Raw genomic sequence first — 17,964 nt, 5'->3', positions numbered from 1 at the left:
TGGCACCTTTGTCCCGGTGTCACCGTGAATAGCTTTTGCCCATGGCGACGTGCTCGCGGCACCCTTGTGTAGTACTTCTTGTCCGTGGCATGAATAAGCCCAATTGCTTTCCCGCCGTGCCTTTGCAACGTTCTCTGTACTGCATTTGGTGTTGCCGCAGACAATAAAGTGTTGTGACCTTGAGCAGTACTGTGTTCTCACCACGGCGGCGGTCAACGCGTGCCCTGCGGCTTGCTAAGACCGGAGCCACACTAGTAGCCGTACTCTTTGCTGATACGTGCACACTACAAGAACCAGTCTTAGGTATCCCAGGACAGTACACGAAGGTGTTTTCTTGGTTCACTTGTTTCACTTGCTTCAGCTACAAATCTAACCAAAAACTTGCCAGTGAGATCTGTCTCTAGCTAAGAGTATCTGCTCGACTAGTGTCCTCTCAATAACTGGGGATATAGAACTTGCTATGTCCAGACTGAAGGGCTAACAGGTAGAACGGGGCCAGCACAAAGTGGTCTAAACCGGGCTGGACTGGTTATGGGCCAGATTGAGAAACCTGTACTGTAACCTCAGTGCCATAAAACGTGGGCAGTGTGCTTCGGCAGGATTTTGTCATGGGGTGGTACAAAGCTGTGTAGCACTGCAATGAGGTGGGGGAAGGGTGGGCAGTGCTGGTGTAAATTGTGTAGGGGGCAATCATCGGTGTGGCTTGGGGGTGGAAGGGTGAAGCAGATATCCATTTTTCCTCCCTGCCGAGGCTTGTGGAGTGAGTTCACGCAGGCCAACGCTCGGCGCTTTCCAAGAGCAGAAAATACTTCGCAAGTTGTTGTAATATAGAGGTTTGTGACCAATCGCAGCCGCATTGCATGCACAAGTGTCGACCTCTGTTCCTTGGCCTGCAATCGCCACATCCTTAACAGCAGGCTTGCACATTCAACAAGATCAAGTTTGCCATGTTCATGGAGGTCAAGCCTCCAGACAATGAGACCCTGGCCACGCTTGTACCTGATGTCTGGTTCGAGCTCATGGAGGAGGTGAGGTCCCAACTCTGCGTCTTTTCGAAGAAGTCTAACCAGCGCAGAGCCTTGTTTATGCCGCCCATGTCATTGTGTTAGTGCCTTTCCTGTGTGTTGTCTTTCTTAGTGGCGAAATGTGATGTAGTCATGGAACTCTAAATACCAATATATACTGAAAGGATTAGAGTACTTTAAATATTTTAGTGTAATAGCTTTTCTGAAGTTCAATCAGTGGTGTTTTTCATGAGATGCTTGTGTAAGGCTCGTTTTCATGGCACGTGGGTGTGGGTCAAGAGAACAAGTTCGTGTGCCAGCTTGCCTTGGTGCCCTTGATTTTGATGGTCTTCAATTAAATCGGGCTAATCACAATCAACACGAGAAAGACTACATTGTGTTGTTTATGTAACCAAGAGCTTGACCTAAAGTGTTTTGGTGTTTAGCAAGGAAAAATTTACCAGTATGATTCATACAGTTGTTTTGGCACTTATTTCTGTCTTGCAGGGCTGCCCTTGCTGTAAACACATTGAACTTGCCATGTTTATGCTCGCGACTCGTCTTACAGGCACATCCTACCGAGGAAACTTACAGAAAGAATTTGTACACAGCTGCCAAGCAGAGGCTGAAGGTTATGACCACAGGTGGGATCGTTTTGGCCGTTTCTGGTGTAATTGAAGTCTACGAAAGCAATTTTCTTAAAGAATCACTCATGGAGGCAGACCCATATCCACGGATTGTGGTCTTAATTTTCATTAAACTCTTTTGTTGTATTTTGGAATCATTAATAAAGTCTTCCTTAACTTACAATGATTAGCCACTTCTAGAAGCTCTAGTTTTCTATATTTTCTTATCAGTATATAAAAGCAAGACAAGTCAGTTGGTAGACAAAACCTAGTTGATTTCTTCTTGAGTGCATACTGCTCTGGACTCCTTTCACTTGTAATTCTAATGCATTATAATTAACCTTGTAGTTGCACTTTCATATGATTACCTGTATCATACACAGTGCAGCAAAGTGTTTGCAGGCTTGACTTTTTTTTTGTTTGTTTGTTCAGACATTGAGAACATCCAGCTGAGAATACTGGAGCAACTGACTGTGGAAAATGACGCACCACCGGTATGACATCATTTAGTGTATCACGCTCACGGCTGCACTAATAGGGAGGTACAAAAGCTACGTCAGCTACTACATGCCGTATACTTATATTTATTTGTTAAGTCATGTTGTGTGTTGTGTTGTTGTACTAGCGTTTATGATGCCCAGTGCAGCATTTCGAGACCTACATTAGTATTAAATTGAAATCTGTAATTTTTCTCAGTCTTTGTATTATTTAAAATGCCATTGTTTTGCATGTGGGAAACGCATATTGTAATTCCCACAAATATAAAAAAAACGCCATGGTTGAACATGTTTAAAGCAGGCTCGTTGAGCGGTAGTAGCAACTGCCACAAAAAGCATGCTCCATTGGTGTCTTCCCGCACTGCTTGCTGCACGAGTCTTATCTGAGCCATATTTTTTAAATAGTTATTTTCTGCCAGCTGTTCATAGTGCAATTGACAGGCATGAAAATTGCCTTTCGAATTAGGACGACTAAAAAAATGCAAGCTGTTCTTTTAAACACGTTAGATGTGTTTAAAAGATTATGATTGGGTTTCACATGTCAGTGTATTACCCGTCTTCCCCTAATTTTTTCCTTTTTTTAGGGTCAGACCAGCCGTGACCTGTTTCTCGCGAAATTGGAAACCTTCGTAAAGGAAAATAGTCCGGGAAGCAGGGTACGTTTCTCCGCTTCCCGATGTTGTTTTGTTGCTTGTGAAACATTGCATTGCCAGCTCTGTTTCCTTGTTTTTTGTCGTGGACATTATTATAAAGAAATTAAGAAAAACCTATCAAAGCAGGGTTAATACACTTATGACCACCTTTCAAAAATGAAGTCTTATTTGCTTTAGTTAAATGATTCCACAGCTAAATTATCTAAAGTGCAACTTTTATGCATACATTTATGTATGTCACGAAGCAATGTTGTTAGCTCATCCTACCATCATATATGAAGTTTGCGTTCGCGGCCAGGAGATCAACAATGGAAACCTGCCAAGCTTATGTAAGCTCGTGGGATAAAGCCATCAAAGCTTTCAAGTGTACGGACCAGGTAGCTAACGCACCATCTCTAGCAAACTCAGTAATGACAACGCTTTTCCCGATGGGAAATTCTTAAGCGCAGTTGACAAGAAAGGGATCGCACGTATTGAGCCACACGCAGCTAGCAGCAAGCGGCGCTAATGCAAAGGCTTTCTGGGCAACCGCCCTCCTCTAAGCGCCTCCTCTCGGCGTGTGTGCGCTTTATACCGCGATGTTTTTTAAAGACGATAGTCTTTCTTGAGGACCTTCGACGCAAAAATTTTGGTCTGTCTGTTTGTACATTTGTCTGTTTGTACATTTGTCTGTTTGTCTACTCTTAACGGCATTGGGTTCTTGAAACGGTCGACCCCATCCGCAGCACCCACCAATGTTGCTCAAGATTTAGCGTTCATACTTGTGCAATTTTCCATTAAAAAGCAATTATTGAGCATGTCTGGGGCACCATAACAACACATATATATTCTGCATATGCGTCTTTTACTAGAAAAGGCATACACAAGTAATTTTAAGGACCGTAGCGCTTATCCCGCTGTGCTGACCATGCAGCGCTTGCACGAAAGGCGAGTGTTTCCAACACTGTGTTAAGACGAGATGGTGGTGGCACCTACCCATCACCTTGCCTTCTACACCTTATCACCTCTTGAGACGGGCACACACACCCGTCTCGGAGCCACGCGCTTCGTTTTACTAGAAAAATGCCAGATGGGGCTCATGTCTCACGTGTGACTCACGTGTGACTCATGTCTCACGTGTTCGCCTCCGCTGCACGCTCGAGGCACTCTAACGCAGCACCTCCAGAATACTATTCACCGATTTTCTTGCGCAGAACATCAAACAAATGTTTAGTTCACTCTCTCCACACGCAAGACTATCGTCTTCCGACGACATTTGCAGATTAACATGCAGATACAGGGCCAATTTTTTTTATTTTCTTTTGCCCCTCTCCGCCCTTTCTCAGTTCATTAGTCCCTTTATTCATTTTGCCTCCCTCCACGTCCCCTCTTCCTCAGTAACGACCCCGTTCCTCGCTCCCGGTGCGCCTCCTTTCAGACGCTCATTCGCTACTGCGTTTGTCACGTTTTTCTGGCAACCGCATTATAACCGGTCTTTCATCTTGGGGGACTGCACAAAAAGTGGTATGCTTATACAGCCGGACCCCTTTATAAGAGACATCAATGTAAGAGACAAATGGGCATCAAAGACACCAGCGTGCCTACAGTAAAATACGGGTTGATAGGAAAATGCATATGTGGTACCCTGCTTGTAAGAGAGATCTCATATAAAAGACGAGAATTGCTGCCTGGTGCATGCCTCTTAGAAAGGGGTTCAACTGTACATGGGACTCTGTGGAAGGATAAGCGGAAGTCGAAAAATATTGAATTGTAACCGGTTCTGCATTGCAAGTGCCGGTTACGTTATAAGTGGTCTACACTGTATGTGATTGTTTGCCTGCCTTCTGTTCATTCTGTCTCGATTACACGGCAACTCTTTGCAGACCTTGACCCTCGACCTGTGTCCGAATGCGGTTGCCTTGGCATTCTTCCACCGGCTCCTGGCCTTGGTTCGTCGGTGCCTCCCCGTATTTCACACCAGTACCGGTCAACTGCTTCAAGAACATAGTAGGCTACCTCGTGTCTTCTGCAGTTCTTCCTTGAGTCTTTTGCCATTTGTTCAGTGTGGTAACGAACATTTTGTCTTACGAATGTTAAGTCAAATGATCTGGCTTTTCCAGCGCATACAAATCTTGTGAAACACCTTGCGTCATTCACATATAGGCACTTCATTTTTTCTTTTCTACATAGCAAATTCAGGTTTCCTAACCAAGGTCATTGTTACCAAGTCTTTTGCTCATTATAAAATTGCTTCACATCAAACCAAAATGCGCTTTACCTCAATGAACTTTGCTGCCATTTTTTTTTCAGTTTCGTTTCATTAGTGCTAGAGTCTACTTTGTATCATGAATGTTATTCAATGCAATTACATGCAGGCCTTGGTTTCACTGTAATTCTGTGACACAGCATGTTGGGGTCTTGATATAGCCACTCTCAGAACAAATGGACGCAAGGGTAGTGAGCACTTGTACATTTCTTTAAAGCTCTTTATGTAATGGTGAGCTCACCAGCTGAATCTCGTGAATAACTAGTAATCTGCCAAATAGAATGATAATCTAGTGCACCAACAACATGACCTATACAATGAAGCAGGGATGCGGCATTGACCGCGTTCAGTTTTTCGATGGAGTCCTTGGGAACGTGCCGCCTGCGCCCACAAACCTCCCCAAAAGCAGTTCATTGCCATCCAAGCCAAATCGAAAAAGAGAAAAAGTGCTCTTCCTCCTGGGCCCACATAGCCTTGCTCCTGCCAGGCAGCACTCCTGGTGCCACTGTGTGAACACAGCGCCATCTCTTGCTTGGCGACGCTTAAGCTGACTACGACTAATCCGCCAGACATGCTAGACGCGCTATGACGTGAAAACGACTTTACAGGGGGCAATAACACAAAAAAAAAATGCAGATGTACACATTTAAAACAGGCTTTGTTGACGAATCATTGCGACTCTGTTTAAAAACTTTGGTCCATGGAATACTGCTTAGAAGAAATTCCACCAATAATCAAGTTTCTCAATCGTGATGTAATTGTTGTGATAACAACTGAGCTTGCAGTCGTGTCGTTGTCACATCGTTGGTCAACTATAATGCAGCTTCGACAGTGCATACTACTCAACAACAATTGAATGGGTTGCGTTGTTCGATATAATCTTCGTTAACACAAACTGCTGTCCTCCTTCAGACTTGTACATTCCGCCATCCTTGTTTCTGACCACGATCGGAACGGGCCCCGAGGTGACCCACGTCGGCGACACACCAGACCAGAGGATTGTGGCGTCAGAAATACCGACCTCGACGTCCAATCGGATGGCGAGGACAGCGCAGCAGAGTCCTGGTAGGCATCCTTGGGCTCTGTTTTTTTTTGTGTGTTCATTAGTTTAGCGTTTTCACAAAGAGCTTCATTTCTTTTTCGATGAGAACTTATAAGATACATCTTACAGGTGTTTCTTTTGTGTAAGTACAAAAAGTGCATGGTAGTGTTTACACTAGTTGATTAACATGTTTCAGAGTTCCTTTCACATGCACGCCCCTACACAGATAACATGCACTTTTATATCCTACTGTCAACTGGAGAACCATGGCTTTTAAGCCAAAGATAATGTAGCTAAGGAAAGTGAATCGGCATTACTTGTTCTTAATAATGGTATTATAAAATAAAAGGGAAAATAATGTCAAGAAAAAACTGCTTGCAGCTGGTGTGGTTAAAAGTGTATTGAGTAGATGGTTAACAATAGAAACGAGATGTCATCGCTTGCCTACAGACACATGCTGCAACTTGGTGAGCATTTCTTGTTGAGCTTTTTACGAATGTATGCATAGCACTGCAGTTACACTGCAGCTGCACTGCAGTTGCATTTTAGTCCCACTGTAGTCGCACCGCCTGCTCGAAACTTGCATTTTTCAGCCGGCAGCCCGGCTCGCACGGGGACTGAGACTTCCGCGACGGCCCAGGAAGCCAAGGAGGAAGACAAGAGCGTCAAGATTCTGCAACTTCTCGATGGAATCGTGCAATTGTACTCCCTGTGCGGTCATGCTCAGTTCGTCAAGGCAAGTGCTGTTGAAAGAATAGATTCTGAGACAATTTGCATATAAAGTTGTTGTGGCTCATTCGTCACTTTCATGTAAGTCTTAGATGTGCATGAAAATGAGTATCCCAGGCATTAATTGCAAGATTAACTGAACAATAATTGTACTGTTAAGTGAACTCGTATGTTTGTATTGTCAGTGAGCAGACGATATGTTGCCGATCAGGGAGGGGAATGCAGGATCAGGTAAACTGGCACCCATCAGATATGTTTTAGGCCTTTGGTTGCTCTGAATGAAAGGTATAAACTGTGCGAACTAATGACCACGTAAACCAGGGACAATGACAAGCACGGCTTTGCAACTTGTGTTGCAAGTCTGCGCTTCTCCTTGTGTCAGATCTATGTGACCGTTATATTGTGCAGTTTGTACCTTTTGTGAAGATGCACCAACTTGCCTAACAAGTTCTAGATAGTAACGTTAACCTGAAGTGGGTTATCCATCATAATGATTAATTGGTTAGGTTGCTCTACTGCTGACCTGAAGGTGGCTGTATTGAGTCCCGGCCACAGTACCTGTATTTCGACGGAGGCAATATGCTAGACGTTTATATGCTTAAAATTACGGAGAACGTTAAAGAACACCAGGGGGTCAAAATGTCTGGAGCCCTGTACTGTGGAGTCTCTCATAATCATAATGTAATTGTAAGATATACCCCAACAATTATTACTAATATTTTAGCATTCTTGAGTTTTTTTTACTTACAGTGAGAGGTTGCTGATTAGAGAGGAGGGCTGTGGGATCAGGCAAACAGGCAACCACTAGATGACATGTTCCAAGCCACTGGCAGTCTGCCGTGGTGGTGTAGTGGTCAGCGTGTTCAACTTCTGACCTGAGGTTTGTGGATTCGATCTCGGCCGTGGCAGTCACATTTCCATGGGAGTGAAATGGCAAAGGCCTATGTACTCTGTGATGTCAGTGCACTTTAAAGAACACCAGGTTGTTGAAATTCCCGGAGCCCTCCACTACGCGATCACCCATAATTAGGTCAGGGTTTTAGGATGTTGAACCTCACATATTGAAAAGCCACTGGTAACACTAAAGCCGGCTACTATTATATCTGGTGCTCTGTGTTAGCCAGAATCTGCTGTTGTAGTGCTTCGATATCTGTGTACTTGAAGATGCCGTAGTAGTAGTTTTGGTTTGTTGTACCTCGTTGTTCCAGCATGCGATGTTTGGAAAAAACTATCGTCACTTGAAAACCACTAAATGCAGATGCAGCTTCACACCAAATGTGTTATCTATAAGTCTGCCATCGACTGCACGAGAATTATATCGGTACTACACGTAGTGTTAACTCCGCAGTCGTTAACCACACAACTGCTCACTGCTAAACCCTTTCATATGCTCTTTCAAATCGATCTTGCGTATGCTCTTTCAAATCTTTCAAATCGATACGTTATTTCAAGGCACCTAATATGGTATTGCAACAAGAATAATGAGATAATTTTTGAATTTAGGAGTGTTATAGTGACTCATTTTAATTAATTTGTAGTTAAATATCTCTTTACCCGGAAGTTTTTTTATGCTTACATTTGGCATAAACAGAATAAAATTTCAGGCTAGAAATATAGTGCAAACTCATTTTTGGTTATGTCCATTTCGATCAAAGAAAAACTGTGCTTTTCACATTGCTTGCAGGAAGCGGCACGTCGTACGAGTCGTCGAAGCCGGTAGTGCCTTCAAAAAAGTGTTTATAGCTATCAGTACACAGCAACATGAAGTTAAATGAAAACAAATTTATTATGAAGGAGGTTCAATCTATCCAAGTACGATATATTTTGCTCTTTCTTAGCGTCTAGTCGATGCAAACAGCGAAAATGAGCGGTGTACACCATTGTGTACATGGCGTCTCCAAGGGTTATTAATGTAGCAGTAGCAATCGATGTTGTGCTGACCATTAACTGTGCCGCCGTCATACCCGTCAGATGAACACCGTGAAGGACAATATGCGGGAGTACCTCAAGGCCGTGCTGGAGGTGAGGAGGAACACCGCATGGGGCGAAAAAGACGCCGTCGAGGCACTCTGCAAGGTGGAGCAAGTCTTTGGTGAAACACTCACCGAGCAGGGTCGTCAGGTTGCGTGGCTGTCGGTTGTGGTTTTCTCCAAGGTGCGTGCTGCGTCTGCTACAACTTCTCTTTACTCTCGAGCGAAAAGTTTCATGGAAAACTGCCTGTTGGGTCGTTGTATCCGTGGTCATAGATTCATCGTGAACAAGGTTCTCGTGAGGGGGCATGAACTATGGCTTCATTGTTTGTAGGCTACTGTTTTATAGCTGCTTACCCACATTTCTATCGTAGCAGGCACTTTCATCCAATTGTCTGTTATGAAGTTGTCTCTTGGTGCCAAGTGTGCTGTATGTTATTGAATGTTATGGTCAGTTTGATTGCAGGAAATGCATATCTAGTCACGTCGCACAACAGACTTGAATGTGCACAACATTAGGTATACGTGATAAGAAAACAGTGGTGATATTTTTTGGAAGGCATCGTAACGGTTCTGTATTGAGTAGACTTGATGTGTGAATTTAGATGAGCGTTAACAGTCGGCTGTTGTCACCTCGAAGATGCTTAATTTTTTGGGCACGAGATTAATTCCATAAAATGTCAGGTTCGTCATTAGATTATTTTCGGTGGAGCGTCTAGCCTTTCCGTCGTCGCTGCATCGTGACAGGATACGATGAGGTCTTATCACGAAAAACATGAGGCACTGAACGTCAATGTCGGTTGTTTCATTTTCGCACTCATTTGCTTCAGGAGAAGCAGAATGATATATACTGGCTGCTGAATGTGGTGTTGAAGACTTTGGAAGAAGCATCCTCTGCTGGCATGGAGTTTTGCTTCGTGCCAGAGTACCATGTCGAAGCTTGCATGAGGCTGTTGACGTCGCTGAGCGTTCACTTCCCGCCGACGTGCCTGCTCAGTGACATCCCTGGTAAGCAGCCTCTGTGAAGTCCCCACGATTGCTTGAATTCGTGGAAGTATGTAACTGGCTTTTTGATGAAGTCGCTGTTTGATATAGGTCGAGTATTTTACCAAGTCATTCTGTGAGAACAAGGCGGGAGCACCGACTCTGCCGCTGCGCAGTGCATTCACTCGGGACAAACTGTGCAACTCAGACGTGGTAGTCTAACTCCCTCCTTTGCTATCTCTCTGTCTCTCCTCTTTGGGTTTTTGTTTACACTTCCTCATTCCCTTGCACCACTCACAACCCGTAGCGACATCTATTGAGGTGAATGGGAATCATTCAACAACCTGCTCTCGTGAATGCATGCACTGACTGGCAGAGGATAGTGGCAACAGCAACAGGGCGCAGCAAGTGGGGAGCAGGCGACAAAATGTGTAGGCAAGCAGTTGCAGAAACGTGGTGTTAGGCGACCATGTGCCATTGCTATAGCAACAACGAAAAGCCACAGCCTGTGGCTCTGCTCGAGGCACTCTGTCTCTCCTTCGTGGTTTTTCATCATTGGTTATGCCACCTGGCGAACACCCTGTGATGCAGGAACCCGTGTTGCAGAACGTGTCCCATCCAGGCGTGTGGAGTCTGCGCTCCTGTCTTGTTTACTTTGTGCTACCATTTCAAGAACCATCTCTGTTTTGTGCAAAGAAACACAAGGACTAATGTTGGTGGTGCAATACTGTAAAAGTCACATTGTGTTCACTCAATCTTGGTCCACTGATTGGTTGATTCCCTCAAACAGGTCATTACCATGTCCTTGTGAGGTACAGCACTTTCCTTGCCGAGCACTTTGCCGATCGCCGTGTTGTCAACCCAGGTGAGTGAAGCGATGCGCTATTGCCAGCTAGCCCTTGCAACTGCTCTCTTTTTTTTTCTCGCCAAATTGAGTTCCTTTCTTGAAGATGAAATAAACGGGACGCAAACAGTTGAACTACTCCGCGCACACGCAGATGTGAAAGATGCCCTGTTACGAGCCTTGGCTGCACATGTCTGTCCGCCAACCACCGTCAGGGCATTGGAGTGCATGCCAACAAAGAGGTAAGCCTCACATTGTTGCTGGGAGCAGTTTGTAGGTAATGATGTTGAAATGTGCAGGGAGGAGTAAATTTCTCGGTTCAACATGCTCGAAGGTCATGCCCTTGCCTTGAACTACTTTTTCGAGTATTATAATTGAATGACCTCAGTATCTGAGTTTATTGCCACATAAACCAGTTGCCGCAAACATTTCTTGCTTGAATTCATCAAGGATGAGCAGAGCTACAGAGTTTTGTTGCGCAGCTCAAGCGCTTCCTCTCATCCTGGAGAGCGCTGTGGAAGTTGCTGAAGGAAAGATGGCACGGGGTGAAACGCTAGCTGTTTACCACATGTCACGACCTTGAGCACAAGAAGAAATGCGATTGCTCTCCCGCTGTCATCTGTGTGCACGAGCGTCGCTGACCATGTAATGTTGGCAGACTGTGGTGCGCGGAACTGGCACGTGGTGGTGCACCGGTAAAGAAGCGTATCTGATCCAAATGCCACTCCAGATTTGTGTCGGCATTCTGCTGTTTGTCGTCTGGCATCAAACAGCAGGCACCCTGCCCACCAAAAAGTGTGAGGACTGGCCTCTGTAAGGAGGGGGTGACCTTGAGAAAATGTTATCGAACTCTGTTTCCAAACTCCACTTGCCCTGCATGACTGCAATATTTGGCTTAGATATTGATAATAGAGTGCATTTCGTGGGTTGAATTTTCTCACCTACCCTGAAAAGTGGTTTGTGACCCATTCAACAGCCCCAGATGTAGAAGAGGAAGTTTTGTGCCATCTTGCTAGGAAGCGCAGCCACTATTACACAGAATACACAACAGAAGCGCTTAACTTCAACTAAATGTTTATTGCAAACGTCAGAGTTTATAAAGAAAAGAGAAAAGGAATAATAAAAGGTAGACAATAAAAAGCACACGTGCCAGTCCCGTACATTACTATCCGTTATTGTCTATCACCCCATCCAAAAAACATAGTTCTTTCCGCGTGAGCGAGATAGAGGGTGCACTAACACAATCAAAATCATCGCGTGTCATTTCAGCCGCTTCTACTATCAAACGTGTTAACAAATCTCTGTCTCGATACAGCACGCACGTGTTATCGAAATAAGGCACACAACCGCACTCCTTACAGTGGATCGCCAAGTGGCCATCGGTACCCTTCTGCACTTTATTGTGGTGCTCTTCTAGCCTCTCATTAATGCATCTTTCAGTTGTTCCCACATAAACAACACCACATGACAAGGGCACTCTGTAAGCAACCGACTGTGCACACTCAACATATTTATTGCGATGCTTAATTTGGCATCCTTTCTTTTCTATTGAAACTGGACAAGTTTTGAGACATATTCTGGACAGTTTTTCAGGAGCAGACACGACCACTCGGACGCCCACCCTATTACCAATCTTTTTAAGATTATGTGCCACACTACGGATATAGGGGACAACAATCGTTTTACGCTGCTGCAGGGAAGTGTTAATGCGCTGCCTATTTTGTTTTTTTAGGTCCCGATGTAGCAATTCAGCGACGCTTATAATCATTCGTTGCGGGTAGCCTGCTGCCTTCAGTCGCAAAACCTGTTGCTCAAAGCTCTTTTTCATGAGGTGAAAACAGGACTTCTTCAACGAATTAAAAAGGAACATTCGTGCAACAGACCTCTTCACTACTTTGGTACGGGCAGAAGAGAAAGGCAACAATGTCTTTTTGCTCCTGGGCTCGCCTCAATTGAGCGCCCGCCTCAAAAGCGGGCGCTCAATTGCATGCTTTCGCCCCCTCTTTGCAGCTTTCTTTTGCTTACCAAGCCTCTCTGCAGCCTTAGAAGAACCGCTCACATGAGCACTTTTGAATACAACAGTGACAAATATATTTTTTATGCCTCTCTTGATGCATACTAGTTAGTTCGGCTTCCAGTATTTAGCTCCAGACTAGCGACGTTAGCTCCCAGTAAGTGGCTGCTGATCTGCATGCTTATACCTTCTTGTTGCAGCTCTCTGGCGCTTATCCAAGCCTTGCTACAGCCTTACAAGAACCGGCCGTGGGCCCAGACGAACTGGATACTCATGAGGCTGTGGAAGGTGAGACCTTTAATTTTTTTTTTTTCTGACGGGAAATACCATGCAGGAGTCTAAAAACAGTGCCAGAAGTAGACCCTGGCGGCTCCGTGTTTTTTCCAAGCTTGCATGATCGTTGCATACATTCATAAGCGTGCGCAGAGTTCTCTAGTAAGGGGGGGGGGGGGGGCAAGTTTCACGGCAGCTGGTCCCTTCCCTCGTATTGGCCAAGTACTATGAAGAAAACATACTTTGTAATGAGCAGAAAAAAGAAAATGAGAAGATGACGTGCTTCTCACAGTGGCCAGGCCTTTGGTACCCGGCTTTCTTAGGTTGAAGGTGTGAAGTAAAATAGTTGTTAACGCCATTAGGGTTCTCTGGCCGCCATTACCGACAAAAACGTTCAAAGCCTTCATCCTGCACCCTAAGATGTGACGAGACAGCACCGGTTTAGGAGTAAAAGTGTAGGGTATACCTGGCACCCCCTCCCCCTATTCGATGCTATGAGGGGGGGGGGCTGCATCCCCTTCTTTCTCCTTATGCGCACACACCCACGTCTACATCTACTGCTTCTACTCCCAGAATCGTACAGATCCGATCTGTTGGTTTGTGTTTGATTCATAAACTCAACGGAAAGGGCAAGTATGTGTGAACTTTTTCTGTTGTTTGTCTCCCTTGCTGCTTAGGGCTGCGGATATGCCTTTCGTTACACCCTCTCGCCGCACCGAGCCGAGAGAATGGCTTCCAGGCCCGTGGAATCGACGGTACCCAGTCACCCTGGTGAGATGCTGATCGGCATGTTCAGTGATGATGGTAAACTGAAATGCAGAAATTTAGGGCTAAGGTAGTGCGTATGCTTGTGTTTCCAGAATCTGCAGTTTGTGTCATGGCTGCGTAGTTTTCACATTGGAGATATACATCAGAGCCAACGTTTTTACCTTCTGTGGCCAGATTTTTCAGAGACATGGCAAGGCTGCCGAGAGTGTTTGCTTATAGTAGCAGTTGGTATGCTAAAGAAAGTTATGTAGTGTTTCAGTCAATGAGCTCTGTACGTGTGTGTTGTTGTCATGATTACTGTATGCACATTTAACGGCTGCACTTTTTTTCGCCATCTTGATAACATGCGGCTCTTGCACAGTGGGCAGCCATTTCAGTCTTATTACCAAGCTGTGTGCAATACTTGTGATTACTTTGTCATGATTGCTGCATGCCAAAAGGGCCTTCTCCTCTCTTCTTAAACCTAGTCCTATTCCGTCGTGCTACACTGTGTACGAAAAAGTGAAATCTGCTGCTTTGTGACATGTTTACTATAATATACTTATGTTAAATATTGCACATGAGGGTAGTGCAGTTCTCCATGATTTCCATGGCGTTGGGAGTGTCTGTGACATGAAAAAAGGTTTTCACTAGGCTTGTGTGAATAGTGAACTTTAGGTTCAAAGTGAATAGCAATTCGGTTCGAATAATTTCAAATTGAACTTTAATAGTATATATATCACATATTATAAAGAACAATGAGCATATTTGTCGTGAGCTAATTAACCTCCACAATATTTTTTTTAAATTGAGACAAGGCATGAGCATAAGTCATTTTCATTGGTTCACAGAAAGTATAAGCAACATTGAATAGTGACAGGATTTGGCTTTTATAGTAGAATGCTAGTGATAACCTGTGAAAATATGCTGCATTTTAAAGTTTACAATACCTGGAGCATATAAGTCAATATAACAAGCATTTAAACTTCAAGAAGAAAAAATGAAAAATAAAAAAGAATGGATGCCTACGTAATGTGCTCATCAACTTTGAAGTGATACCACTTCGCGGCAGTGCCGATTTTTTTTTTTTTTTTTTATGAGAGTCTAAACGCAGTGTAGCACCTCTTCACTGCAGTGAAACCACCTTTACAGTGAGGGGTTACATGTGGATTAATGTACACTTATTCGTTCACTTCGAATACGTTATCATTCGTTTGAATATTTGAAGTGTTTTAATATTTGAAAGAGCATACTTTTCATCCTATTTTACAAAAACACCACTACATGCATGCTTTGAGCCACATCCTCATACTGATCATTCTTTCGACCTATTCTTCTGTAAGGTAGTGGTTGGCACGTTACGGCAGTATCCTGAGAAATAGTTAGGCATGTCAACAAATAACAGGGCGAAAAAATGTACTCTTTCGTTATGTCATATTTTTCCACATTCTGGCTCTGACAAAGTTGTGCTATGACCCTGCATTGTATTTGAGTGTGGCGATGTCGTATTCAAATCGGGAAGATGGGATTATCACGTTTTGTTCCTGACTGCAGCGCCCTGCCCAAGCGTGTTCTTCCAGAACCAGATTGGACGCTGGCTGGAAGACCACCCGGAGCCAGCCTCGGCTTTCCTGGGGAGCGTCCTGACGCAGCTCAACTGGTCCTTTTCCCAGTTTATTAGCATGCTTCAGGAGGTGAGCACACTGACCCGAGCACTCCAGTGGCACTGGCTCGAAGAGTGTATCGCCATTGCTGTCACACGAGCACTTTTGATTGTGGTCAGGGCCGACTCGTGTCGGATTTTTGAATCGCTATCAACGCTGCTACACGGTCAAAACTAATTGACTGCTGACGCACAGTCAGAACAGCATGCACAAAGGCACGTCGTCTTGTTCTCTCTCTCTCCCAGATCCAAAATGCCCAGAGCCGACCCGAGCGGGTGTTCATCAACTCTCAGCAGCTGAAGATCTGTGCCACCTGCTTCGACCTGTCGCTAGGCCTGCTCCGCGTCCTCGAGATGGTTGTGAACGTTGCACCGAGCCTCGTCACCAACCCCACGAGGCCCCACTCGGAGCTGCTGCTGGCCCGCACCTTTCAGGTGACTTGCGTGTGGTCAGGTAATCGGTGTAATCAGCTTAGTGACTGATAGGGCTCAGCCTACTTTCATGAACACATGGCTTAAGTAGAAGTTTAGATTCGTTTAAAGAGAGCCCCCTGAACCCTCCTGGCAACTGTTGACGGTGAATGCAAAAAGCTCTTGCCGAAATTATTTTCTTTGTAACAATGGGCTTTTGATACCTGGTGTCACTGCAGATGTATGAACTTCAGTGAAATCTATTCAATCCGAGTTCTTTAAGCTTGTCGAAACATTTTCCTGTGGCCTGAAGTACACCGTTTAACCAATTTCTGCAAGGGCAACCATGTTTTTGTTATATTTTAGTTAGTAATAATGTGTGGTCAATTGAACCAGCAGCCTACATTACATGAACCAATTTAGAATGTTTGGTTTCAGAACCTTTACTTTGAAAGTAAATTCAGGCTAAATCTCTCTGAGGAATTGTGCCATCCTTGAAACTCTACGGCAGCATCGTGGCTTGAATGAACCTTGCGTTTTACTGGAGTTGTCAAGTTAGTCGTGAGCAGATTCAGCATGCTGCTCCAAGGTGCTGACTGTGACCTTGTAAAAAACATTAGTGACGTAAAAAATGAGCGTAAAATTAATGTCAAAAAGGACGAAGAAGGCTGCAGGACAGGTTTTGTCCCTCATTATATTTTGTGCTGTTTTTTTTTTTTTTTTTTTTTGCCAGGTATTACCAACCCACCCAACAGTGAGTCCTCCTTAGTGACATCGGTTCCATGACAGTGTGTCAGTGACTAACCATCATCGTCCATCACGTACTACACCACGTCCGTCATGTGTTGCCCCATTCTGCGCAGGTGCTGAGCCACATCCTGAACCGAGTGACGTCCCGGTGCGGCTGCTTTGACCTGGTGGTCGGCATGGACATGGCGGGTCTGGAGGGCATTGACCACTTTCCCATAGTCGCTGCCGTGACTGGAATCTTGGTCGCGCTTTTGCTCAAGGGATCCGTGGAGAGGCAAGCGCATATTTACTTTGATACTTGTGCAGTTTGTGCAATTTTATGCAATTTATGCTAATCGATGTCTGTGCAAAATCTGCAGTGTTCAGTATTGTGCAGACACTGTAAGAGTGTAAGGAAATTTCAAATCTGATTAAAACTACCCTTTGAAAGTGCATAAAAAAGCCTGGTTTCACCTAGTATGGATATAGAGGAGCCTCTATGCAAAACCAAGGCATTTGAAAGAGTAGTGTCAGTGTTGAGAACAATCTATTAAAATAAGCCATTTTTCTTATACTGAAACTGAAAATCAAGCCACCTAATACTGCTTGCTGAGAAGTGATGCACAGCAAGAGCATGCATCAAGTTTATTCGCTTAGGTGCTTTAACTGATGCATTTTACCTGCCATATCTACTTTTGACGCAAAGGTGCAGATTACAAGTTACACTGTTCAGTTTCGTTTAAACTGAGTGATTCTTGGCATCTTTTGTTGATGGAAACCTTCCATTGTGGCATTACAAATACACTATTATACCAAAGTTTTCCATAATATAGAAAAGGCATCTTCAGGTCAGTAGTGACTTGTCGCCACAAGGTACGACTTTACACATATAATAAGCGTGTGTCATCTAATTCACAATCTACGTGTGAATTATTTTTGTTCTCTCTTTTTTCGTTTGTACGACATTAATTGAGTCTCGACTGTGTTTATTTTTATCCTTGTCTGGCCCAAGTCGGGTCTGTAGTGGTTTTGGCGCTTGACATGAAATTCTCGATTGACTCGCTAAACGATGCTACGCATTAAAAACGGGTGACCTAGCTGGCACACTGCAATGGCATCACTGGTCACGCTGTTTTCTCGCCTTTTGCCTCGTACTTATTCGCATCTGGCCTTCCCAGCCGTGAAACGGCTCTGTCGGGTCTGCTAGCCGAACCGTGCTTCCAGCTGTCGTCCCTCGAGTTCCTGCTGGGTGGTGGACCCACATCGCTGGTGATGCAAGAGGGGGCGTCGGAAGAAGCTGACACTGCCGGCGATGCACCTGTTTTCTCGCTTGCAAACTGTAAGTAACATTCGGAAACCCGGCCATGTGCTTTGACGTTTGCAGCGTGAAAGTTCTTATATCTCGCTCCGGTGTTAGGTTCACGTTTTATAACCAGCGAAGTACATTGCCTAGTCTCTTTCAGGAATGCGTTCATGTGCAGTGTTTGTGAGCGGTAGTACCGTTTGTAAGCAGAAATTTTGTACAAGCACAGC

General features: G+C 44.6%; 1 protein-coding gene across 1 annotated transcript in view; it reads left to right on the top strand.

Annotated features, from left to right (window-relative positions):
- Nucleotides 1-17,964, top strand: part of LOC119163563 (E3 ubiquitin-protein ligase RNF123-like) — a 34,637-nt gene that overhangs the window by 9,558 nt on the left and 7,115 nt on the right. Inside the window, exons 14-30 of the mRNA XM_037415583.2 lie at nt 926-1,028; nt 1,573-1,648; nt 2,063-2,124; nt 2,712-2,783; nt 4,643-4,766; nt 5,938-6,090; nt 6,661-6,803; nt 8,768-8,950; nt 9,597-9,774; nt 10,541-10,615; nt 10,749-10,836; nt 12,809-12,896; nt 13,559-13,652; nt 15,183-15,322; nt 15,538-15,726; nt 16,566-16,726; nt 17,610-17,770. Coding sequence (XP_037271480.2) covers nt 926-1,028; nt 1,573-1,648; nt 2,063-2,124; nt 2,712-2,783; nt 4,643-4,766; nt 5,938-6,090; nt 6,661-6,803; nt 8,768-8,950; nt 9,597-9,774; nt 10,541-10,615; nt 10,749-10,836; nt 12,809-12,896; nt 13,559-13,652; nt 15,183-15,322; nt 15,538-15,726; nt 16,566-16,726; nt 17,610-17,770 — 2,090 coding nt within the window. The remainder of the gene's footprint in view (nt 1-925; nt 1,029-1,572; nt 1,649-2,062; nt 2,125-2,711; nt 2,784-4,642; nt 4,767-5,937; nt 6,091-6,660; nt 6,804-8,767; nt 8,951-9,596; nt 9,775-10,540; nt 10,616-10,748; nt 10,837-12,808; nt 12,897-13,558; nt 13,653-15,182; nt 15,323-15,537; nt 15,727-16,565; nt 16,727-17,609; nt 17,771-17,964) is intronic.

The sequence above is a fragment of the Rhipicephalus microplus genome, chromosome 9 (assembly GCF_043290135.1).
Source record: "Rhipicephalus microplus isolate Deutch F79 chromosome 9, USDA_Rmic, whole genome shotgun sequence".
NCBI lineage: Eukaryota > Metazoa > Arthropoda > Arachnida > Ixodida > Ixodidae > Rhipicephalus > Rhipicephalus microplus.
The sequence above is the reverse complement of the archived record's forward strand: the minus strand, read 5'-3'. Positions and strand labels throughout refer to the sequence as shown.